This window comes from Neoarius graeffei, chromosome 24 (genome assembly GCF_027579695.1).
Source record: "Neoarius graeffei isolate fNeoGra1 chromosome 24, fNeoGra1.pri, whole genome shotgun sequence".
Classification (NCBI taxonomy): Eukaryota; Metazoa; Chordata; class Actinopteri; order Siluriformes; family Ariidae; genus Neoarius; species Neoarius graeffei.
This window is the reverse complement of record NC_083592.1, coordinates 32109816-32136744: the sequence shown is the minus strand read 5'-3', so window position 1 is coordinate 32136744 and position 26929 is coordinate 32109816. Positions and strand designations below refer to the sequence as shown.

Genomic DNA, 26929 nt, shown 5'->3' with positions numbered 1-26929 from the left:
GCTGTGCTAACATGATTGTACAAGGGTTTTCTAATCATCCATTAGCCTTCTGAGGCAATGAGCAAACACATTGTACCATTAGAACACTGGAGTGAGAGTTGCTGGAAATGGGCCTCTATACACCTATGGAGATATTGCACCAAAAACCAGACATTTGCAGCTAGAATAGTCATTTACCACATTAGCAATGTATAGAGTGCATTTCTGATTAGTTTAAAGTGATCTTCATTGAAAAGAACAGTGCTTTTCTTTCAAAAATAAGGACATTTCAAAGTGACCCCAAACTTTTGAACGGTAGTGTAGGTGTCACTTACATGGTATATGATGTTACAAAGCTATATGATTTAATTTTTTTTTACTTTATTGCATTTGATGCAGTTCCTGCTTTAACGGCGGCACCTGCATGGATGGCATCAATACATTCAGCTGCCTGTGCCCAGCTGGCTTCACGGGCAACTACTGCCAACATGACATCAACGAATGTGATTCAAAACCATGCATGAATGGTGGCACGTGCCAGGATAGCTATGGCACATACAAGTGCACCTGCCCTCATGGCTACCATGGTTTCAACTGCCAGGTACAACCCTCTGTCTGCAGTTTATAGTCTGATTGCAGCAAAAAGTCAAATATTTGTTAGCAATGATGGAACTTTGTATCAATGAGAGAATAAGAAATTCCTTTGCTAACACACCTGTTAAACTGGTGACATAAATCAGGGATCTTTGAGCAGGGAAATCCCTAAACAGTGCTGCACTCTGATTACAATCCAACATGCCTGCAAGTTTTGCACCTTTAGAATAAACAGATGAATAAGAAACATTTAAAGTTGTATCCCCTGTGCTGTTCAGGATCTGGTGAATTGGTGTAAGCCATCTCCTTGTAAGAATGGGGGTACCTGCAGACAGAGTGGCACTACTTACAACTGCCAGTGCCAGACAGGCTGGACTGGTTTCTACTGTGATGTCCCCAGCGTCTCCTGTGAGGTGGCAGCCAAACAGCGAGGTAAGGACTATCTGTTTGTTTGTGAATGCAGTTCCTGCTGCAAGTGTACGGTCTGCTTATAGTCGATGCTGCACCCAAACTTCGTTGCTTAGGTCTTGCCTTTACTAAATTTCTCTCTGTCTGCTCTGTAGGTGTGGATGTTGCCAGATTGTGCCGTAATTCTGGCCAGTGTCTGGATGCTGGGAGCACACATTATTGCCAGTGCCAGGCAGGATACACTGGCAGCTACTGTGAGGAGCAGGTGGACGAGTGCATCCCCAACCCTTGCCAGAATGGAGCTACATGCACTGATTACTTGGGAGGATATTCTTGTGAGGTGAGCTGATACACAACGAAACGATACACAGTTGTACTAACCCCATTTCCAGAAAAGTTGGGATGTTTTCCAAAATGCAATAAACACAAAAATTTGTGATTTGTGAATTCACATGAACCTTTATTTACCTGATAAACAGGGTGTCCGCGGAGTCTAAAAAAGTCTAAAATTACACATTTTCAATTTTAGGCCTAAAAAAGTCTAAAATACAGAGATATTTTGCACTGTTGGTCTAAAATCTAATTTGGGTAATTTAAGACCTAGGTTACGTGCAGAATTATTCTGCACGTAGAAAATCTTCCCGGAAGTTCCTTTCAGCACCTAGATGTCACCCGGGATTGGTTGGCATCTCGGTGCTGAAAGGAACTTCCGGGAAGATTTTCTAGTTTCGGTTGTGTTGCCAGATTGGGCGTTTTCCTGCCCAGTTGGGCGGTTTATGGGTGTTTTGGCGGGTTTTGAACATATTTTGGGCTGGAAAACGTCAGCAGTATCTGGCAACACTGCCGGCGGGAAGATTTCCTGGTTCTGGTTTACAGCGCTGACTCAGTTTGTGCAATTGCTGGTATTGCGTAGGCTACCGTGTAAGCTCTGTCAATTTCAGCGACAAATTAAAAATGGAAGCGGACAAATTGGTTCCTAAAAGAACTAGTAAGGGGTCAGTCATCTGGCATTTTTTGGATATTGCGAGGAGGACGTGGAACAGCAAATGCCAATTTGTAAAGTGTGCAAAAAAACCTGTCATCACGAAAGGCAGCAGCATGACAAATATGTTCCATCACCTGAAACTCACCCGGTACAGTATGAAGAGTCTCTTAAACTCCGAACTACTTGCCCACAAGCTAAAACCCCCCACAAGCTAAACAAATGACCATAGCGGCCTCGTTCTCCAAAGCCACCCCATATGAGAAAACAAGTCAGAGATGGAGAGCTATAACGGATGCAATCACTAACGTCATTGCCGAAGACATGATCCCAGTTAGTATAGTGGAAAAACCAAGCTTCCAAAAATGACTAAACACACTCGATCCCAAACATGAGTTGCCTGGTCGCAGACATTTTACAGAGAAGGCAATAGCGGAATTATACACATCTGAGAGGCAGAGCCAGAAAACATTCAGTTCAAAAGTGTGCAAAGAGAAAAATGATGTTTTGCAGATCTCTCTCTTCTCTCCCTCAATCTCTCTCTCTATTGTGAATGTTCCAGTGGTTCTCAGTAGTCAGGTTAATAGCTTGGAGATCTATTTTTTAAAATAATTTAATGAATGAGCACTTTTCTTATTTAGGCTAAATGTCTTTCTCAGTGTTGAGCTTGCACTTTATTGATTTGAGCAGCTCTGTATTGTATTGCCTCTTTGTTGCATTTTTCAAGATTGTTTTTGCAGTTTGTGCCACATCTTTGTTGAATAAAAATAGTCTTATTTCAATTCAATTGTGATTAATCACTAACATGAAAATTTAAAATGTGTTGTTGAAAACCACCTGTAAAGTTAACCAAGAATGTTATTTAATTTGCAGGGATTGTAGTGAAAACAGTAAAGAGTAAAAGTTAGATTTCATGGGGTCCTTTTAGAGGAGATTTAAATATATCGAGATATATATCGTATATCGTGAAATGGAGAAAATGTATCGGGATATTCATTTTTTCCCATATCGCACAGCCCTATTGTCACGGTTTGTAGCAAAATGGGCAAATGCAAGTTTAACGACTGCTGGCTTGAACGCAATGATTTCGTAGACTGGTTAAAACGCGTACCAAACAATCCGTTTGAGGCGTACTGCACATTGTGCAAAAGAACACTCAAACTCAGCACCCTGGGTGTAAAGGCGCCGGAATCGCACACGAAAGCGGAGAAGCACCAGGCTGCCCATAAAAGTCTGCAACATTCGCATGCCATCACTCAATTTTGTTCACCGTTGTCAGGTCCAAGCACATCTCGAGACGGTGTATCAGCTAACTCGGTGCAAACTGTAACGTTACAACACGCAAACCGTACGAAATCGAACGCCTCATCCTCAAGTGATTTGCGGGATGTCTTTGGCTCCACTGCAACTTAGTTCCTCATTAATGCAAGAGTGCGCCCTAGGGATGTAATGAGTTCATTGGTGAATGATAATAAATTTTGTTATTTCGAAAGTAATTCAGGCTCTCCCAATTTTCTTTATTTTTTTTGTGCGGCATAAGTCTTAAATTTAACCTGTTATGGTCTTAAAAAGGTCTTAAAAAGTCTTAAATTGAACTTGTTCAAGCCTGCAGAAACCCTGGATAAAAGTACAAAGGAAAGATTTTCAATAGTTTTACTGACTAACTTAATTGTATTTTGTAAATATAAACAAAGTTAGAATTTGATGCTTGCAACACACTCAAAAAAAGTTGGGACAGAGACATTATTACCATTGTATTACATCACCATTCCTTTTAATAACACTTTTTAATCGTATGGGATCTGAGGATACTAATTGCCACAGTTTTGCAATTCGAATTTTTGTCCATTCTTGCTTGATACAAGACTTCAGCTGCTCAGTCAGTGGTTGCCATTGTCTGATTCTCCTCTTCATGATGCATCATACATTCTCAAGAGACAGATCTGGACTGGCAGCAGGCCAGTCAAACACACGCACTCTGTGTCTATGAAGTCACGCTGTTGTAGCCTATGCAGAATGAGGCCTGGCATTGTCCTACTGAAATAAGCATGGTCTTCCCAGGAAGAGACATCGCCTTGATGAATATGTCTCCCTAAAATCCCAGTATATGCCCTAATGTATCAATGGTATCTTCACACACATCCAGTGGGCACTGATGGTCGCCATACCATCACACATTCTGGCTTTTGCACCTTTATCTGATAACAAACTGGATGGTCGTGTTCACCTTTGGCACTGAGAACTCATCCAGTTTTCCTGAAAACAAACTGAAATGTGGACTCATCTAACCACAGCACACGTTTCCACTGTCTTTCGATCCATCTGAGACAAGTTCGGGTCCAGAGAAGTCGGCGTTGTTTCTGCATAGAATTGATGAATGGCTTCCTTCCTGCGAAATACAGGTTCAGGTTGCTTTTCTAGATGCAGTGGCGGACCGTGTTAAATGACAACAGTTTTCTGACGTTCTCTTGAGCCCATATGGCTATATTTGTCACATTAGCATGACAGTTTCTCAGGCAGTGCCGCCTGAGGGCTCGAAGGTCACACACATTCAACAGTGGTTTCCGACCTTGCCCTTTACACACTGAGATGTCTCCAAGTTCCTTGAATCTTTTCACAATATTATGTACTGTATTTTTTTGAAAGACCTAAAATATTGTGTTGAGAAATGTTCTTTTTGAATTGACTAACAGATTTCTCACGAATTTTGGTACAAAGGTGTTAGCCACTACCCATCCTTGCTTGCAAAGACTGAGCCTTTGGTGCATGCCCCTTTTATACCCAATCATGTTACCAATTAACCTGCTTATTGTGGAGTCTTCCAAAATGGTGTTACTTGAATATCCTATAAACCTTTCAGTCTTATTTTGCCTCTGTCCCAACTTTTTTGAGTGTGTTGCAGGCATCCAATTCTAACTTCATTTATATTTGGAAAATACAGTTAAGTTGTTCAGTAAAACTGTTGATCTTTTCTTTGTACTTTTGTCAGCTAAATAAAGGTTCACATGAATTAACAAATCACAGATTTTTGTTTTTATTGCATTTTGGAAAATATCCCAACTTTTCTGCAAGTGGGGTTAGTATATAATGTTTATTTACTCACAGCTTACTGATTTACGGTAGGATTAGCTTCTTACTGCTGTATCTTAACCCTTTGATGCAAAACATATGCGCACCCCTTCTAATGCACAACATGGGTCAAAAATGACCCGCATTCCTTTTCCAGGTTATTTCATGCTGACTGAGTTTTTCTTTGCTCTATCTTTTGAAATCAATTTATTTTATGATTGAATATTCCAAGTATTCTTTAAATATCTTGTTTTTAATTACCACAAATCATTAATTTAATTTTTTCTTTCCTACTTTATGAACAAAAATACCTTTTATATTACTACACATGGGTCATCCAAGTGCGATTTAAAAATAAATGTCTTAATACTATAATAATAATTTGTTTCAAGTAATTACTTTAGCAGTGAATGGGGCCAGTTATTTATTTATTAACTATGTGGTTAGCTAAGCCAACTACAATAAAATTAGCTAACTAAAGTAGAATATGTCAACAGCTCGGTAGCTCATAGTAATTACTTGTAACTTTCTGACAAGTAATCTACTCACTCTCAAGGTAACCTAAACATAATCAATTTTTTTCTAAGGTAATGTTAGAACAATTGAAAAACATTACTTGCATGTATTAGATGGGCAAAGGGCACTGTGCTGAGCTGTGAAATGTCTGACACAAGCACAATTCACAGTTCCCACCAAACGCTGGAGTAAATGCATGCGGGTCGTTTCTGACCCATGTGTGTAAACTTGATGTAGAATTACAAAAGCTGTGCTTGTTCATAACTTAAGAAAGGAAAAATAAAAATGATGATTTGTGCTGAACAAAAACAAGATATTTACTGCATATTTGGAAAAGTAAATGACAAAATGAATTTATTTCAAAAGTATATCATAGAAACACTCAGCCATACATGAAATAACCTGGAAAATGAATGCAGGTCGTTTTTGACCCATGTTGTGCATTAGAAGGGTGGTGATACAAAAAGGGTTTTTATTCAAAAAGTAAAAAAGGAAAAAATAAAATAAGGATGTATGATGATCAAAAACAAGTTAATTGAGGAATACCTTGAATACTGAATGATGGAATTAATTTATTGCAGAGATATAGAAGATAAAAACTCAGCCGGGTCACTTTTGACCCATGTTTTGCATCAAAGGGTTAAAATGGTATGTTATATGAACAGGAAAGTCGGCATTCTTAGGGTGCTTTCACATTTATGTTTTTTTTTTTAATTTGGACCCAAGGCTGGACTTGTGTATTTGTATGCGAAATACAAATTGACCTATGTTATGTACAGTTCCTTTGTAAGCCCATTGAATAGGAACTGCTTGTCTGGTAAGATAGCTAGTAGACCAAAACCAGGTAAACAAGAATGTGTTCGTTTATAATTTGACATTCAGTATACACTCTTTGTCTTTCTTCTCTTGCAGTGTTTGCCAGGTTATCATGGAGTAAACTGCTCCAATGAGATCAATGAGTGCCTTTCTCAGCCCTGCCAGAACGGGGGTATCTGCATCGACCTCGTCAATGCCTACAAATGCTCCTGTCCCAGAGGAACCCAAGGTCAGCTACCTCCTCTGTCAATCTGTTCATCCCACACTTCACTAATTAGCAAACAGTAGTCAGCTTAGTAAGACTTTTCTTCTGTGATTGATTTTTTTTTTTTCCTGAGTGTGTAAAGACCAGGAATTTAATTGCATTCTCCATGTAAGATGTAATTGTTATAAACAGAGGCAAAAATCCTACACATCCATCAATCCTATTTTTCCATATTTATTATGATAGACATCTCCGAGCTTTGAGTGTTATCAGTACAAGCCTGGAGGTCGATCTTATTCCTAACATTGTCCACATTATATTCCAGGTGTTCACTGCGAAATCAACATTGATGACTGCACACCTTTTACTGACCCTGTGACGCAGGAGCCCAAGTGCTTTAACAAGGGACGCTGTGTAGACCGTGTTGGTGGCTACCACTGTGAGTGCCCAGCTGGCTACGTGGGAGAGCGCTGTGAAGGAGACGTCAATGAATGCTTGTCTAACCCCTGTGACCCACGTGGCACCCACAGCTGCATTCAGCTCACCAACAATTACCGCTGCGAGTGCCGCACTGGATACACAGGTGCAATCATGCGGATTATTTTTATTATCTTTTCTCTCTCCATAAATATCACTTCTATCATAAAGCTTGGTTATGAACTATTTTCATTTTCTGTGTTAATGTGGCGTTCCGTAATTAGTCGTTGATGTTAATGAGTGCATCTACCGTATGTTTATGGATAGGTCAGCGCTGTGACACTGTGTTTGATGGCTGTAAGGGGAAACCGTGCCGAAATGGAGGGACTTGTGCTGTAGCCAGTAACACTCCCAATGGCTTCATTTGCAAATGTCCTCCAGTAAGTGAAATATTTATGACTTATAAGATTCTCATTTATCTGCAAATGACTTTCTGCACCAAAATGAATGCTTTTTATCCATTTAATAAGTGCCAATTCTGTCGAGGATCTGCCCACTGGAATAGATGCACACTTTATTTTTCAGTAAAGGAACAATAATTTTATGTAACATACCTGAAAATGGAAAGGACTTTTGGACATAGAGTAGTGTCTAGAATTTTACCATATTAATGTTTCCAACAGAGTTCATGTTCTATAAGCCAACTGATCACAATATTTTGATAATAAGTTTTTTCATTTCTTTTCTTTGCGGAGATGCTGTACAAACCCATCTGTCTTTTTCAGGGCTTCACTGGCTCAACCTGCGAATATGATGCTTATTCATGTGGCAGCCTACACTGTCGTAATGGTGGCACCTGCATCAAAGGTCAAAAAGCCCCACTGTGTCTGTGCCCACCAGGCTTTAGTGGCCCTGAGTGCCAGCACGCGTTTGATGGACACTGTTCTTCCAAGCCCTGCTATAATGGAGGAACATGCAAAGCAAATCCAGAGGCACCCTACTTCCATTGTGTGTGCCCAAAGTCATTCAATGGCTTGTTGTGCCACATTTTGGACTACAATTTCTCCGGCGGCATCGGCCGAGACATCACTCCACCGCCTGAAGTGGTGGCCAGCTGCCCGGTAGAAGAGTGCACAGCTAAAAAGGGCAACAGGTTTTGCGACAAAGCCTGCAACAGCTATGAGTGCGAGTGGGATGGTGGTGACTGCTCACTCAACTTCCATGATCCATGGAAAAACTGCTCGGCTTCACTGCAGTGCTGGCGCTACTTCAACAATAGCCACTGTGACAAACAGTGTCACAATGCTGGCTGCCTCTATGATGGTTTTGACTGCCTGACAAGCAGTGGCGAGTGCAAGTGAGTTTCAGGCATCTGTTTGGTGTAAATAATGTAGATACATATTTGCTGGACTGCATTATGGGTTGTTTTACAATCAGGGTACGCAAGCTAAAAATCACATTTAACACTTATTATCTTCAGTATCAAAAGGCTTGACTAAATAAACTTGGTTGTTTATTGTAGCCCTGCGATAGCTCTATTTACCATGCAAAAAAAAATTTGGTGATAACGTTATTTTTGGTGAATGTATGGCAATATATGTCATATTTAGCAAAATTACTCGTGTCATTTAGAAAAAGTGCTTTTTTGACCACAGGTAGCTCCAAAAGGGATGCACTTAAATCATTCTTTATACCATAAAACAAATATTTGGTTCCATATCATTGGAAACATAGTTAAGTTTTAATGTTGAATGCCATTAAGTTTTCAGACTATTTTGATCAAATTAGTATGTAATTGTCAAAAAAATGTCCTCTCCGAGACAGCTAATTTTTCAATATAAAATAACATATCTAAAATGATTATTTTCATCCTAAAATGTGGTCAAGATATTGGGACATAAATATTAGAGACAACTAACACAAAAGCACTATGGAAGTAGTGGATTCTGAATCGTCAAAAAAAATGTCCTCTCCGAGAATCACTTCATTTGTTTCTCCCAGCCCTGCTTAAAGCTACACTTAATTTACTTAGAAAAAAAACCTAAATAGTTCATGAACATGCTATAACATGAGGTGAATGTTATGGACTACTAACAATTTCTTAACTGTTGGAATTTTATTTCTATCAGCTATTTTTTGACAAGGAGTCTTTGATAACATTTTTGCTACTTTTCTTTATCTTATAGCAGATTACACAAAACTACCATACACATGTGTCAAAAAATTACCTGAAATCTGTTCTTTAACTTGTCCTTCACTTAAAAACTGGTACAAGAACCATCCCATCCCATTATCTCTAGCCGCTTTATCCTGTTCTACAGGGTCGCAGGCAAGCTGGAGCCTATCCCAGCTGACTACGGGCGAAAGGCGGGGTACACCCTGGACAAGTCGCCAGGTCATCACAGGGCTGACACGTAGACACAGACAACCATTCACACTCACATTCACACCTACGGTCAATTTAGAGTCACCAGTTAACCTAACCTGCATGTCTTTGGACTGTGGGGGAAACCGGAGCACCCGGAGGAAACCCACGCGGACACGGGGAGAACATGCAAACTCCACACAGAAAGGCCCTCGCCGGCCACGGGGCTCGAACCCGGACCTTCTTGCTGTGAGGCGACAGCGCTAACCACTACAACACCGTGCCGCCCGGTACAAGAACCAGTTTGAATCAATTTGAATTTTGGACCCCTGTGACACAAACTTTGTACCCTGATTGTAAAACAACCCTTATCTGAAATAATTTGCTTTCAGTGAATGAATTCACTGTCCCGACAGATTCTTTTTAACTCATTTCAATTTAAAAAAAAAAAGCAACATGAATGCTACAGACTAATTTTCTACTTTACTCCAGCCTACACAAACACTATGCAGTCCAGGCTAAAATATATCCATCTAGCCATTAGAGTTTATTCTCTGTTGTGTCTTTCTATTTTTCAGCCCACTGTATGATCAGTATTGTAAAGACCATTATGCAGATGGTCACTGTGATCAGGGCTGTAACAACGCTGAGTGCGACTGGGATGGACTTGACTGTGCAGAGAACGTGCCCGAGAAGCGTGCAGAAGGCCATCTGGTGCTGGTGGTACAGTTGCCACCTGAGGAGCTGCGCAACAAATCATCAACTTTCTTACGTGACTTGAGCCGGGTGCTGCACACCAACGTGGTGTTCAGACTGGACATCCATGGTGAGCTCATGATTTACCCGTACAACGGCAGTCCACATGAGCTCAAAAAGCACAACATCAAGCGCTCACTGGACTCGTGGTCTGACGTCTTCGGCTCAGGCCCCCACGACCAAGGCCACATACAGGTCAAAAGGTAAATGAGTGAGCGTCTTTGCAGTTGGTCTGAGAACAGTGAATGGAGGTTAGGTTGTTATAGCACATTGTGTCTTCTCTCTAGCTCGGTGGTGTATCTGGAGATTGATAACCGACAGTGCTACCAGCAGTCGACTGAGTGCTTCCAGAGTGCTACTGATGCTGCTGCTTTCTTGGGAGCCCTTGCCTCCAGAGGCAACCTGAACCTGCCCTACGACATAAAGGCTGTCAGTAGTGAGTACTAAACACCAGTGTGCAGGGCTGTCATGGTACCTGTAAAACCGTGACACTGTCAGTTATGAAACATTACTTCTATAGCCATCTGTGTTTTGTTTTTACCACAGTGTTGTTGAATTCTCAAATCTGATTGGTCAGGTGCTGATTAATTTTCTATAACAGCATGGCTCTGAGAGCTCTGTATCAGTCACTACTAGTGCATCTCAAAAAATTAGAATACCATGAAAAAGTTCCTTTTTTCATAATTTAATTAAAAAAGGTAAACTTTCATATATTCTATATTCATTACATGTAAAGTGAAATATTTAAAGCCTTTTTTGTTTTAATTTTGATGATTATGGCTTATAGCTCATGAAAATCAGAAATCCAGTATCTCAAATTATTAGAATATTCCCTAAGATCAATCAAAAAAAGGATTTACAATACAGAAATGTCCAACTTCTGAAAAGTATATTCATTTATACACTCAATACTTGGTTGGGGCTCCTTTACCATGAATTACTGTGTCAATGCGGTGTGGCATGGAGGTGATCAGTCTGTGGCACTGCTGAGGTGTTATTGAAGCCCAGGTTGCTTTGATAGTGGCCTTCAGCGTATCTGTATTTTTGGGTTGGGTGTTTCTCATCTTCCTCTTGACAATACCCCATAGATTCTCTATGGGGTTCAGGTCAGGCAAGTTGGCTGGCCAATCAAACACAGTAATATCATGGTCAGCAAACCATTTGGTAGTAGTTTTGGCACTGTGGGTAGGTGCCAAGTCCTGCTGGAAAAGGAAATCAGCATCTCCAAAAAGCTCGTCAGCAGATGGAAGCATCAAGTGCTCTAAAATCTCCTGGTAGATGGCTGTGTTGACTCTGGACTTGATAAAATACAGTGGACCAACACCAGCAGATGACATGTCACCCCAAATCATCACAGACTGTAGAAACTTCACACTGGGCTTCAAATACCTTGGATTCTGTGCCTCTCCACTCTTCCTCCAGACTCTAGAACCGTGATTTCCAAATTAAATGCAAAATGTACTTTCATCTGAAAAGAGGACTTTGGACCACTGAGCAACAGTCCATTTCTTTCTCTCCTTAGCCCAGATAAGACACTTCTGACATTGTCTCTGGCTCAGGAGTAGCTTGATATTACGTAGGAATGCGAAAGTTGTATCCCCTTTCTTGAAGATGTCTGTTCATGATGGGTCTTGATACACTGACACCAGCCTCAGTCCACTCCTTGTGAAGCTCTCCCAAGTTGTTGAATCAACTTTTCTTGACAATCCTCTCAAGACTGCGGCCATCCCTGTTGCTTGTGCACCTTTTCCAGCCACCCTTTTCAGCAATGACCTTTTGTGGCTTACCCTCCTTGTGGAGGGCATCAGTGATCATCTTCTGGACAACAGTCAAGTCAGCAGTCTTCCCCATGATTGTGGTTGTGTGTACTGAACTAGACCGAGAGATACACTGTGTTCATACTGTTTTACTCAAACTCAAAATGAAATATTCTAATATTTTGAGATGGTTTTTTTTTATGTTTTTGTACTGTATGCCATACTCATCTCATCTCATTATCTGTAGCCGCTTTATCCTGTTCTACAGAGTCGCAGGCAAGCTGGAGCCTATCCCAGCTGACTACGGGCGAAAGGTGGGGTACACCCTGGACAAGTCGCCAGGTCATCACAGGGCTGACACATAGACACAGACAACCATTCACACCTACGGTCAATTTAGAGTCACCAGTTAACCTAACCTGCATGTCTTTGGACTGTGGGGGAAACCGGAGCACCCGGAGGAAACCCATGCGGACACGGGGAGAACATGCAAACTCCACACAGAAAGGCCCTCACTGGCCACGGGGCTCGAACCCAGACCTTCTTGCTGTGAGGCGACAGCGCTAACCACTACACCACCGTGCCGCCTGTATGCCATACTGATTAAAATTAAAATAGAAAAATGCTTGAAACATTTTAGTTTATGTGTAATGAGTCTATAATATAGAACATTTTCACTTTCTTAAATAACTGATGGAAAATATTGAACTTTTTCACAGTATTCTAATTTTTTGAGATGCACTAGTATGTATTCCAGTAAACTTGACAAAGTGACTATGTCTGGGCCATTCGTGATTCATCTGACCTGTTATGCGATTAATTTAATTACTAAAAAAATAATATCACCAAAAAAATCCTTAATTCTGAGTTATGGCAGAAGTATTTTGGTTTTCTAATGAAACAGTGACAGGCATACAAAGACACAGACATATTTATACACACACTATAGCTTGCTCAAAAGCTTCATGTGCCTGATATTCATAAATTTCCTGTTAATGGATCTCGGTATATCAGCAGCATTCACTCTACAGTAGACTCGACCTTTAACAGTCACCCCCTTTCTCTCTCACACACACACACACACACTAAATACAGCAGGGATTATGTGGATGTCTTTGAAGTTTTTGTTTTTTTTGTACTCAAACTCTAGAGCAAATGGAATTGCACATCAGATTCACTCAACAATCAGTGCTGCAGTCAGAGGGCAAATCTACCTGCTCCAGGCACCAAAATGGTTAATCGCTGTAAATCAAGCTCACTGTCATCAGATCAGTTTCTCAAGTCTCTCTCTCTCTCTCTCTCTCTCTCTCTCTGTGTCTCTCGTGCACATGCGGAGCAAGTGGGCGGAGTCTGAGTGTGTGAGTGGTGTTGAGTGTGGCCGCTGTGCCATTGTTTTCACTACTTTTTCTACCTTTTCTCGTCTTTTTTGCTGATTTTTTCCTGTTTTTTTGTATGGCTTGTTTTGTTTTTTTTGTTGTTTAAGTTTTAGTTTGGGTGGGTTATTTGGAGTAGTTCGGTTTTTTTGTTTTATATTCTTTGCCGAGGCGTCTGCCCCAATCTGGGAGCATGGCGGCCTCAGGCACAGGAAGTTTTGGGGCTTTAACGCGGCGGCATGCCATTAAAATAGCAGCAAAAGCCAGCGTTGAAGAGTGTAGTTTGGCTGTTGGTAAGATGGTCGGTCACGAAAATATTCTCTCTGCAGCCCGTATGAACAAGGCAGTCATTTTGTTTCTTGAGACGGTGGAACTGGCAAATGAAATGGTTGAAAGGGGAGTAGTAATTGATGGTGCTTTCACCTCAGTGCTCCCTTTATCAGCACCCTCTAAAAAAGTAATTATTTCCAATATTCCGCCCTTTATTAAGGACGAAATCATTATTGAAGCTCTATCCCATCATGGTAAACTGGTAAAACCCATAAGGAAGCTAGCGATTTCCAGCAGCAATCCACTCCTTAAACATGTTATGTCGTTCAGACGTTTTGTGTACATGATCATAAAAAATAACAAAGACTTAGATTTTACTCTGAATGTGCCAGTAGAGGGGTTTCATTATTCGGTTTATGTGTCCTCCTGTTTGATGAAGTGTTTTGGCTGCTGCCAAACTGTCCATTTAGCGCGGGCCTGCCCAGACAGAATGGCTAGTACTCCTGCTGAGGGGGAATCTAATAGCAAGCAACCCCCCCAGTGATAACGTTCCCAATAATGGGGAGGGTGCAGAAGCTAATAGTGCTCCAACAGAAGGAGAGGGGGAAAGTTCCTTGGTCGAGGTAAGTCCCCTGCATAGTACCCCTGATGAGCCAGCAGGGGAAGGTGCGTCCCAAGCTGAGCCCGAAAGTGTAGATATTTCCCAAACTAGTGGAGCAGTAGATGATTATCTGATGGATGAGATTGATGCAGAGGATGAAAGTTCTCAAATGGAAGCAGAGGATGAGCCTAATGTTTTTAAAGTGCCCCCCAAAACCCGTAAGCGTTTACAAAGTGATGAGTTTGCTAAATCAAAAAAGAAGCCTGCACGAGGCCAAAGTAAACCTACGAGAGAAAGGGATTTAGAGTCTGACTGTAGTGTGGATTGTAGTTTCCGCAAGAGTGGCTACACTACTCAAGATTACACCGTAGAAGATACAACCCCGATTCCAAAAAAGTTGGGACAAAGTACAAATTGTAAATAAAAACGGAATGCAATAATTTACAAATCTCAAAAACTGATATTGTATTCACAATAGAACATAGACAACATATCAAATGTCGAAAGTGAGACATTTTGAAATTTCATGCCAAATATTGGCTCATTTGAAATTTCATGACAGCAACACATCTCAAAAAAGTTGGGACAGGGGCAATAAGAGGCTGGAAAAGTTAAAGGTACAAAAAAGGAACAGCTGGAGGACCAAATTGCAACTCATTAGGTCAATTGGCAATAGGTCATTAACATGACTGGGTATAAAAAGAGCATCTTGGAGTGGCAGCGGCTCTCAGAAGTAAAGATGGGAAGAGGATCACCAATCCCCCTAATTCTGCGCCGACAAATAGTGGAGCAATATCAGAAAGGAGTTCGACAGTGTAAAATTGCAAAGAGTTTGAACATATCTTCATCTACAGTGCATAATATCATCAAAAGATTCAGAGAATCTGGAAGAATCTCTGTGCGTAAGGGTCAAGGCTGGAAAACCATACTGGGTGCCCGTGATCTTCGGGCCCTTAGACGGCACTGCATCACATACAGGCATGCTTCTGTATTGGAAATCACAAAATGGGCTCAGGAATATTTCCAGAGAACATTATCTGTGAACACAATTCACCGTGCCATCCGCCGTTGCCAGCTAAAACTCTATAGTTCAAAGAAGAAGCCGTATCTAAACATGATCCAGAAGCGCAGACGTCTTCTCTGGGCCAAGGCTCATTTAAAATGGACTGTGGCAAAGTGGAAAACTGTTCTGTGGTCAGACGAATCAAAATTTGAAGTTCTTTATGGAAATCAGGGACGCCGTGTCATTCGGACTAAAGAGGAGAAGGACGACCCAAGTTGTTATCAGCGCTCAGTTCAGAAGCCTGCATCTCTGATGGTATGGGGTTGCATTAGTGCGTGTGGCATGGGCAGCTTACATATCTGGAAAGACACCATCAAATCTGAAAGGTATATCCAGGTTCTAGAGCAACATATGCTCCCATCCAGACGACGTCTCTTTCAGGGAAGACCTTGCATTTTCCAACATGACAATGCCAAACCGCATACTGCATCAATTACAGCATCATGGCTGCGTAGAAGAAGGGTCCAGGTACTGAACTGGCCAGCCTGCAGTCCAGATCTTTCACCCATAGAAAACATTTGGCGCATCATAAAACGGAAGATATGACAAAAAAGACCTAAGACAGTTGAGCAACTAGAATCCTACATTAGACAAGAATGGGTTAACATTCCTATCCCTAAACTTGAGCAACTTGTCTCCTCAGTCCCCAGACGTTTACAGACTGTTGTAAAGAGAAAAGGGGATGTCTCACAGTGAGAAACATGGCCTTGTCCCAACTTTTTTGAGATGTGTTGTTGTCATGAAATTTAAAATCACCTAATTTTTCTCTTTAAATGATACATTTTCTCAGTTTAAACATTTGATATGTCATCTATATTCTATTTTGAATAAAATATGAAATTTTGAAACTTCCACATCATTGCATTCCGTTTTTATTTACAATTTGTACTTTGTCCCAACTTTTTGGAATTGGGGTTGTATTAAAAATTTTCTGAGTGAAACAAAGAATGTCAGAAATGTTCATATTGACGATTTTTTCCCTGACCTTGAACAGTTCATGGCTAGAACAAAGCAGTTCATTTCGGACGGGCTTTTTTCTAACCCTGAAGTTTACCGTTTAACTAAGTTCCTTACAAAGCTAAACACCCGTCTGGGTAAAAACAGTAAATAAAGAAGGTAGCACCCAAACAAGCAGCAAAATGTTTGTAATTATACAGTTTATTTTTATTTTGTTTTTGATCATGGGTGACTTTCGTACGGTATAGCCTCCCTAAATATCAATGGGGCGAGGGATCCCTTGAAAAGGGCACAACTTCATGTTTTGTCACGCATTAAGACGTCCTTCTCTTGCAAGAGATGCACAGTGATGCAAGGAACGCAGCTGATTGGGCACTGGAGTGGGAGGGTCTTTCTCTCTTGAGCCACAATTCCAACGTTAGTGGTGGAGTCGCATGTCTGTTTGCAAAGAGTTTTACTCCCATTTCTTATGAAGTGGTGGAAGTTATAGAGAGAAGATTACTAAAGGTTAGAGCTTGTTTTGAAAATTATGTTTTGGTTTTTGTTTGTGTGTATGCCCCAACCACTGCAGCAGAAAGAGTGGCTTTTTTAGAAACATTGTCTACTGTTATTTCTGGATGCAATGGTGATGAATATCTGTTTATTGGGGTGATTTTAATTGCACAGAGCAGGACATTGACAGAAATCATGTTGAGCCACATATGCTCTCATGCAGAAAACTTAGCCAGTGTTTGCAGATACATGACCTAAGTGATATATGGAGAAATTTTCATAAGGGGCAAAGACAATATACTTGGACTCATGTCCGTGGTAATATGATTTCCTTAGCAAGGCTTGACAGGGTTTACTGTTTTAAACATCATCTTAATATGTTTAAGAATTGTAATATTACTCCTGTAGGTTTTTCAGACCATACTTTGGTTGTGTGCAGTGTTTTCTTGAACTCAGTGAAGCCAAAGAGTGCTTATTGGCATTTTAACACTACTCTAACCCAGGATAAGGACTTTAGGGATGTTTTCAAAGCCTTTTGGGATGAGTTTTGTGAATGCAAGGCATCTTTTATTTCTTTACAACAGTGGTGGGACTTTGGTAAAGTGCAAATCCAACAATTGTGTTAACAGTATACTCGAAACATCACAAGTGACAGAACTCGGTCAATTGAAATTCTAGACGCAGAGTTAGTAGAAATTCAAAATTTGGCTTACTCTGATGGGGATCATGATAACATTGACAATTTGGCAACCAAGAAGGGCACCTTAGCTGAGCTGTTAGGTCTTAATGCACAAGGGGCGTTGGTCCGTTCACGTTTTCAGTGTGTAGATCAGATGGATGTACCTTCAAAATTTTTCTTTAGCTTGGAGAAGAAAAATGGGCAGAGAAAATGTATTCATTCTTTGAAATCTGAGTCTGGAACCCTTTTGACCAGTGTGCATGATATTCGAAGTAGAGCTGCACGGTTTTATGAAGATCTATACAGGAGCGAACTAAGTGGTGAACAGGCTGACAGTGTGTTCATGGAGGGATTGCCTCAGGTTTCAGTGGAGTCCTTGGCCGAACTTGATTCAGCTCTGACGTTGGAGGAATTGGAGAGGGCCCTTCAGGGTATGGAGGTTGGCAAGGCCCCTGGCCTGGATGGAATCCCTATAGACTTTTAAAAGTCTTTTTGGTCTGTGGTGGGGGAGGATTTGCTTGCAGTGCTCAACGACAGTCTTGCTGGAGGACTTCTGCCGGTGAGCTGTCGTAGGGCAGTCCTCATGCTTCTACCAAAAAAGGGTGATCTCACTGATATAAAGTGCTGGAGACCCATGTCGCTTCTGTGTAGTGACTATAAATTATTATCCAAAGCACTGGCCAATAGACTATGTAGGGTGATAGACCTGGTCATCCATCCGGACCAAACATACTGTATTCCCAGTAGATCCATTTTTGATAATGTCTCTTTAGTCCATGATGTTATAGGCATGGCAAAAATGTTGGGGCTTGATGTACGGTTGGTCTCATTAGACCAAGAGAAAGCTTTTGATAGGGTGGAGCATAATTATCTGTGGGACACCTTATATCCCTTTGGATTTAGTGAAGGCTTCGTTCAGAAGGTCAGGGTTCTGTACAGTGATGTGGAGAGTATTCTCAAAGTCAATGGTGGTTTAAGTGCTCCCTTTAAGGTTGGCAGAGGTGTGAGGCAAGGCTGCCCCCTGTCTGGTATGTTATATTCTTTAGCAATAGAGCCTCTTTTGCAGAGATTAAGAATAACTTTAAGGGGTGTGTCTGTGCCTGGGTGTGTGGTACCTCTTCGTGTGTCAGCCTATGCTGATGATATAGTTTTACTGATTAGTGGGGGAAGAGATATAGAGATGGTGGTGGACATCCTTAAGGAGTTTGGGTTACTCTCATCAACCAAGGTTAATTGGTCAAAAAGTGAGGCTCTATTGCTGGGTCAATGGGTGGAGGGGGTGCCAAGTCTCCCAGATAATTTAAGCTGGAGGAAAGATGAGTTCAAGTATTTGGGTGTTTTTCTGGGGAATGAAGAAGTTATGGGGAGAAATTGGGAGGGGGCGGTTGAAAGTGTTAAGGGAAGGCTTGAAAAGTGGAAGTGGCTTTTGTCAAAAATGTCTTATAGGGGGCGTGTACTCATTATTAACAATCTTGTAGTTTCGTCCTTCTGGCATAGACTAGCCTGTGTAGACCCTCCACCTGACCTGCTACAAAAGATTCAGTCTGTTATTGGAAATTTCTTTTGGGATGGGCTGCATTGGGTACCTCAGTCTGTTTTGTTTTTGCCGAAAGATGAGGGGGGGCAGGGCCTCATACACTTACAAAGTAGGACTGCAGCTTTTAGACTGCAGTTTGTTAAAAGGCTCTTGACAGGGCCTACACATGTTGCATGGAGGGGTTTGAGCTGTGCAATATTGAAAATGGGTGGGAGTTTGGGGTTAGACAAATCTTTGTTTCTGATGAAATCAGATGAAATGTTGTTTTCAAAGTTGCCACTGTTTTATCGCAGTTGTTTGAAAGTCTGGGCCTTGTTTAATGTCAGAAGGCTTGGCCCTGCAACCTCCTTGCATTGGCTCTTGCAAGAGCCTGTGGTTGGAGGTGCTCGTCTGGATGTCTCCTCAGCCAATTTCCCGTCGCTACAGAAGATGCTGTGTGGCGCTAAGATCGTCACTTTGAAAGATGTAGTAGACTTGACGGGGCCATATTTTGGGAATAGAAGGGGGCTTGCTGACTCCCTGGGGCTGAGGTCGCTTCGCGTGGTATCGCAGCTCCTGGAAAAATGGCGTGCTGCCTGCACCACAGATGAGATTGAACTGCTTGTGGACTATTGTGCAGGGGTGTGTTGTCCTAATGAGCAGGACCTTTTTCCTGGGCTAGTGGTCTGGCCCAATTTGGACGGGTGTACAGGTCCACTTCTATGCTGCTAAATATGGCTACGGGGAAACAGCTGTATCATGCTTGTGTCAAAGCTTTCAATAAAAAATGTTTGGAGAGCAGAGCTGACACACCGTGGAGCGCTGCTCTCAAACTGAATAGTGGGGTGAAGCCGGAATGGAGAGCACTTTATAAACCACCACTGGCTAAGAGAGTGGGTGATTTACAGTGGAGAATTCTTCATGGAGCAGTTGTTGTCAATGCTTTTGTTTCAGTGATGAACAGAAATATAAGTCAGGAATGTCCTTTCTGTTACCAAAGGGAAACTGTTTTTCATGCTTTTTAAGATGAGAACCCTTGTTTTGCATGCTGAAAGATGTATTTGGTGCATTTAGTGAAGAATTCTCCACTGAGACGTTTGTCCTTGGTTTTAAATATGTTAAGAAAAGACAAAATGTATGTAAAATTTTGAATTTTGTCCTGGGTTAAGCCAAGATAGCTATTTACATTACTAGGAGGAATTAAGGTCGAGCACCAACCAGGGACTAATGCCGTCGTTGTTCTGTTTCCTGCCCTGGTTAAAGCCAGAGTTTTGGTTGATTTCAGGTTTTATGAGCTAATGAAAAACCTTGAAACATTTTAGGATGCGTGGTGTGTCAAAGAAGCGATCTGCACTGTAATTGAAAATGAATTGCATTTTAGCCATATCTCTGATGGAAAGGAATAATTGATTGCCCTACTCTAGTTTTGTAAAACTGAATAAAGTATGATTTTAAAATCTAAAAATCTCTCTCTCTCTCTCTCTCTCTCTCTCTCTCACACACACACACACACACACACACACACACCTCAGTGTGGCCTAAGCATGGAAAGAAGCAAGCTGCTGCAACCTTCACCTTTCTGAATGTAACACCAAGCCTTAGTGCATCTCCAAGGGTTTAAGTTCGGAGAGTTTATCATTTCAAAATCTTTAGCAGAGAAAGGGAGAGGGGCAGGAAAAAAAGAGAAGCGGAGGAAAATTGATCGGGAGTGTGCTAGAAGTTGGGAGTCTTTGTTATCTTGAAAATCCTAATAAATCCTTCGTCTTTACAGCTTAAAGCGTGCGCAGTAATTTGAAGTTCATTAATCCCTCCCTTTTTTCCCCCTTAAAGAAGAAGTGGTAAAGTTGTCTCCTGGTACCCTGGGCTGAGGAGATGTGAGAGGAGGTGTTCTTTCTCTCTTTTTTTAACTTCCTTGTCTTCCTATTTGCCAGCACCTCTTTTTTTCATGAAAAAAAATGGTTAGCGATTCTGATTATTCCTGAATGGCATACACACACTTAGCAAGCGTTCGCCACAAACCTGGTTCGTCTCGCTGCGTCGTTAGACGAGCATCTTTCGTGTGTGCAGGGATTGTTCTTGTACAAGAACATGTGTGTGACCTCTTCGCACACTGTTCCACACTCGTCTGTTGGGTCTGACATGTCTTTTCTTCTTTCAGTTGAGACTGAACCCCAGCCGTCCTCAAAGCTCTATCTGGTGTACGTGGTGCTGGCCGGCCTGGCACTGCTGGCCTTCGTGGTCGTGGGCATGGTGGCTTCCCGTAAGCGGAGACGAGAGCACGGCCAGCTCTGGTTCCCTGAGGGCTTCAAAACAAGTGAGCCTAGCAAGAAGAAGCGGAGAGAGCCTGTTGGCGAGGATTCCGTCGGTTTGAAGTGAGTACAGTGTTTTTTCTGCGTGGAGGTTTCTTAGATGTCAGCGTGATCACAGAAAAATAGGACTTGTGCTTAAGATGTGTTGTAATAGAGAGGAGTTTTAATTTGCAGTAATGACAGAATAGGTTGTTAAATTAGTAGCAGGTTTTTTGGTGATGGTGCAATGGCAAGATGGACTTCTGATGCTGTGGGTTTCGGGATGGAGAGCACAGCAGCACTTCTGATGGCAATTTTTCTCAATATAGGCCACTGAAGAACTCTGATATTTCACTGATGGATGACAATCAGAATGAATGGGGGGAGGAAGAGCCCGCAGACACCAAGCGCTTCAAGGTAAGCCGAACACTATTCTGGGAAAACAGTAATATTTTACTCATATATTCCTATGACTTTATTTATAAAAGTCCTGTCAACTGTTTGTCCTAATATCCTGGAATTTGAATTTTAAAAATTAAATTGTCTGATACAGTTCTGTCTAAGAATCTGAATCTTTATTTAATAGTTAACATTCAGTGTTTAATATTGTATTAACTCTTATGTAAAATGATTTTAGATTTACAGTATTCATAGACCATAGTCTATTTACACTAGCATGAGGATATGTTTTCAACTTCAGTGCATTTCTGTATGTCCCTCTGGATAAGAGTGTCTGCTAAATGCAAACACCGAGGCTTATTTTCGGTAAATGCTTAACAGTGCAGTTTTACAGCATGTCTTAGAACATATTGTTTCATTAACCAGTTAATACGGATTGAGGTCATTTTCACAGCTTGTGTATATTTGTTAGTTTGAGGAGCCAGCGATATTGAACTTGGATGACCAGCAGGACCATCGGCAGTGGACTCAGCAGCACCTGGATGCAGCTGACCTGCGGATCCCCTCCATAGCTCCAACGCCTCCTCAAGGCGAGAGCGAGAACGACTGCATGGACGTCAATGTCCGAGGACCAGGTAAAGCTACCGTACTTGAAAGAATTTTATTTTATCTGGCATTTAGCAGACGCTCTTATCCAGGGCGACATACAACACACCTCGAAGAGCAGTTAGGTGCTTTGCTCAAGGGCACTTCAGCTATTCCTGCTGTTCCAGGGAATTGAACCTGCAACCTTTTGGTCCCAAAGCTGCTTCTCTAATCTTTAGGCCATGACTTCCCATGTTTTGTCTGCAAAATAATTTTATTCTATTTTATAAATACATCATACTAATAAAAAAGCAGATCCTGACAGAATTTAGCATGCGAGAACAACGCCTTGGTTGTGAGATGGACTATTAAATTAATTATCATTATTTTTAAATTAAAATCACTTCTTTTGGGATATGCACATACAGTATACCGGTAAATGTTCAACAATAACCCTTGAAATCCTAATGCATATAACCAATAGAGTGAATGCCACTCCATTACTTGTAGTCCACTGTTTGAATTGTACACACACAGTGTGTGTGGAACCTGAAAAAAGTATTTGCCCTCTTCTTTATTTCCTCTTTTCTAGCATATTTCTCACACTGAATATTTTTCTTTATATAGTTAAACACAAAAATTATATAATAATATACATTAATATAAGTAACACCAGACAAAGGAAGTCTGAGATTTGGACAACATTTTTAGAAGTGATTAAGTGCTTAGGCCAAATAAAAAAAATAGTGTGTTTCCGGTAACCCGACCGACCGAGAATTTTGGCGGCGAAATTGCCGACCGTAAAGTTTTTATTACAAATTTCCCTCGATATTTTAGTGTAAGCGGCGTTAGTTTGTCATAATTTTTTGTTTCAACGCATTCAAGTTGTGAAAGAAACGATAAAAAGTAAAATGTTTCGCCACTTCTATCAGCCCTCCTGCATAAACATGGAAGCGCACTTGTATACTGAAGGAGGAAGGGAAAACTGAGCCGAGGCGCCATTTTGAATCCTCATTCAAGGCTGTAATGCAAATTGCTTCCTCTTCAGTATACAAGTGCACTTCCATGGCAGGGAAAAACACTACATTTTGCCGCCTATGTAGTCCCCTATTTATACAAATAGGAGTCATTCAGGATTCAGCCATGTTTTTGCTCGGTGTTTTTGCTCGACCCAAGTTCTACAGTAGGCTAGGCCGTCTGCTTTTAATGGAAGTAGCCTAGCCTAGGACGTTATTTTCACGATATTTCTTGATAAGGTGTTTTCACGTTATTACATGAAAATATCATGAAATAACGTGATCATTTCATATCATGAAATTACGTGATGTTATTACATGATAAATATATTGTAAAAACGTGATAACTTTGTTAACAATATCTTTTCACGTAGGGCGGCACGGTGGTGTAGTGGTTAGCGCTGTCGCCTCACAGCAAGAAGGTCCTGGGTTCGAGCCCCGGGGCCGGCGAGGGCCTTTCTGTGTGGAGTTTGCATGTTCTCCCCGTGTCCGCGTGGGTTTCCTCCGGGTGCTCCGGTTTCCCCCACAGTCCAAAGACATGCAGGTTAGGTTAACTGGTGGCTCTAAATTGACCGTAGGTGTGAGTGTGAATGGTTGTCTGTGTCTATGTGTCAGCCCTGTAATGACCTGGCGACTTGTCCAGGGTGTACCCCGCCTTTCGCCCATAGTCAGCTGGGATAGGCTCCAGCTTGCCTGCGACCCTGTAGAAGGATAAAGCGGCTAGAGATAATGAGATGAGATGAGATCTTTTCACGTAATTACTTGATTCTAAGCCAATTTTTTTGAGTGTGGCAGCAATACGCTTCCGTAGATCATAACTCGAACTCTTGCGATATTTTTTTTATTCGTTTAAAGATTTAAAACACTTTTATTTTATTATGATGTGTGGTATAAAGGATTCTGTGCCAAAATACTATTTTGTAAGATGTTTACTTGTGTTAATTTTTTCGAACAAAATAAAAAAAATTAAGAAAAAAAAAACTTTTTCCTACCTACCGACCTTATTTTAGTATTTCATGTTACCTGAAACACACTATCTTTTTTTTTTGGCCTTATATTACCCATGTGAAAAAGTCATTGCCCGGTTAAACTTAATAAATTAATGCATGAACTTTAGCAGCAATAAAATCTTCCTTTTATGAATCCTCCTTTCACGCCGCAGTGGAGCAATGTTAGCCTGGTTATTTTCATATTTTGTATTCATCAGTACTCAATGAGGATAAAAAAAGAGGTCTGGAGTTGTTTTGGAATCTCTTGTGACTTTGGGGTTGCGTCATCACTGTGCACCTGGAAACATTTTTGCCAGGAAAGCCACTCGTAGGAAGATCCTCTGTTTCACGTCTTCCATGTAAGAGATTGAACCGTAGCTCAGTAGAATCCAAGAGAATTAGTTTAGTAACCCTGTTATTATTATTATTATTATTATTATTCAACATGAGTGGCTAAAAGTTAGGCCTGACTGATTCAAGTTCATTTTGACAATTGAGACATGAGGGCAATTACTTTTTTCCCATGCGTGTTATACGGGTGTTGGATAGTTTTGTTCCTTAAATAAATTACCATTTTAAAACATTATGCGTTTGCTCAGTTTCACTTTGTCTGCTATTATATTTTGTACGAAACCTTTCAGTGTGACTTATGCACTATACTGTATGCAATAACCGAGGAAACTTTTTCATGTGAGTCTGTAGAGTATTAAGCTAAGTGAACTGAGCAATGTTTCAGAGTTAAATCTGCTGTAATCAGTGTTGGTTATCCTGCTAAGTTCCACCTCATTGCCTCCCTACAATAACATATCCTCCTGAACTGCCAGATTTTTTTTTTCCTCCAAACGCATGCACACACTCCATCACTGAGAAGCATCATGATGTAGAAAGTGCTGATGAAGTGAAGGTTTTATTTCACAAGCAGCAGCCTGGTTCCGGAGAAAGAACCTTATCAGTCTTCTTTGTCTTCTTCTGGCTGCTCCCATTAGGGGTCGCCACAGCGGATAATGTCCCTCCATCTCCTCCTATCCTCCGTATCTTCTTCTGTAGCACCAACCGTCCTCACGTCCTCCTTCACCACATCTATAAATCTCATCTTTGGTCTTCCTGTTTTCTTTCTACCAAGCAACTCCATCTCCAGCATTCTTTTCCCAATATCCATCTGGATCTCTGTTCTGTACGTGTCCAAACCATCGCAATCTCGCCTCTCTCAGTTTGTCTCTAAGCCGTCCTACATGTGCTGTCCCTCTAGTATACTCATTTCTAATCCTGTCCAACTTTGTCACTCCCAAATGATCAGTGCCAAAGCTAAATATGAAAGGAGTAAAACACAATAGGGCATTTTGTTATAGGAAATTAATGAAGGAGTGGTCGGTGTGATGTGATTACTACCCTGAAGCTTATTGAAACAGCACATACTGAAGTGTTTCATTCCTCTCATACCACAGCAATTTGTCATCATTAAATATGGCGTCATCCATTTTATTTCTTACATATAGGATTACATTTAATGTCGTGGAATGTCTGTGAAACAAGTTAGTTCACTCACCAGTTTCACTTCTTTCTGTCTTTCTCTTGACATTAATACGGCAAAAAAAAAAAAAAATGCAGCTTGTTACGGAGAAATTCCCTGTTAGAATTTACTGTGTAGTTCTCTGTAACTTACAAAATGCTGACACTGGAGACTCCTTCCGTAAATGTAAAATAAACATCTTCTTACAGAAAACTCCAACACATTAATTAGTTATTTTATTTTATTTGTAAAGAACGTTATTAGTATTTTATTATGTGGAGTGGCCAACATAAAAGACCCTGCGAATTAGCGGTTACTGTAGATATCTATCTTAGTCGGTCGGTCGGGTTCAATGCCTGAACTGATAATCTGCATCATCAGTTTTTCTTTGGCTAATCAGACACAAGGTACACCACCACTCTTGCCGGAGCGGTTGGGGGTTAGGTGCCTTGCTCAAGGGCACTTAAGCCAGTCCTGCTGGTCCAAGGAATCGAACCAGCAACCTTTTGGTCCCAAAGCTGTTTCTCTAACCATTAGGCTGTGGCTTCCCCAATGCACTCGTTCTATCTTAGAACGAGTGCATTAATATAAACTTATGACTTGTCTTATCTGTGCTGTTATAGAAAATTAATAAACACCGTCTGAGCCAATCAGATTTGAGTATCTGAACAGGCCAATGGTATAAGTTGATTTAGCTATGTGAGCAAATGCACAAAAAGGACTCACAACTAAACACTGACAGACATATGAGTGTTGTTTATCATCGAGATAACTAAGTGTCATGTGTATAAATATATTTTATACTTTTGAAAGATAAACAGCTTTTGGGAGGATAATAATAAATTACACCAAAATTCAGTTACCTGTCAAGCAGCAACAATTTTCCATTCAGTTAAATCTCAAGTCCCTCCAGCAATCACCCTCTTGTATGCAGGGGCGCCGCCAGAAATTTTGGGCCCCATGAAAGATTAGAATTTTGGGCCCCCCAACTTTGCCCACCCTCGTCACAATTGCACTATTGTCATTATTTGACTTTTGATAGCCCATGGACCTTGAGTTTGTGACTTTATTACATTTTATGTATTAACCTTCCAGGGACTAGATGAAAACTGGTCAGTGACTAATTCTGGTGCATTTACAATCACAAATGAAAATTCAAGATTTTGCTACATGCCTTCTTGTGCTAGGACAATTGGTAATGAAATGTGTGATGTGACTGCTAATAAATCATAGAACACGTAACCATGTCAAACACTTGACTGGTGTCCATTATTAGCAACACTTTAATCTAGCAAACTGTATATGGCGCTCGCTCATTAAAAACTTC

The 26929-nt window shown here is 41.0% G+C and overlaps 1 protein-coding gene across 1 annotated transcript in view; it reads left to right on the top strand.

The window, feature by feature from the left end:
* Positions 1-26929, top strand: part of notch1b (notch receptor 1b) — an 89590-nt gene that overhangs the window by 54745 nt on the left and 7916 nt on the right. The window contains exons 19-30 of the mRNA XM_060907060.1: positions 379-580; positions 852-1005; positions 1137-1321; positions 6461-6593; positions 6895-7152; positions 7314-7426; positions 7772-8343; positions 9930-10310; positions 10395-10543; positions 20974-21187; positions 21433-21520; positions 21975-22137. Of these exons, the coding sequence (XP_060763043.1) occupies positions 379-580; positions 852-1005; positions 1137-1321; positions 6461-6593; positions 6895-7152; positions 7314-7426; positions 7772-8343; positions 9930-10310; positions 10395-10543; positions 20974-21187; positions 21433-21520; positions 21975-22137 (2612 nt within the window). The remainder of the gene's footprint in view (positions 1-378; positions 581-851; positions 1006-1136; positions 1322-6460; positions 6594-6894; positions 7153-7313; positions 7427-7771; positions 8344-9929; positions 10311-10394; positions 10544-20973; positions 21188-21432; positions 21521-21974; positions 22138-26929) is intronic.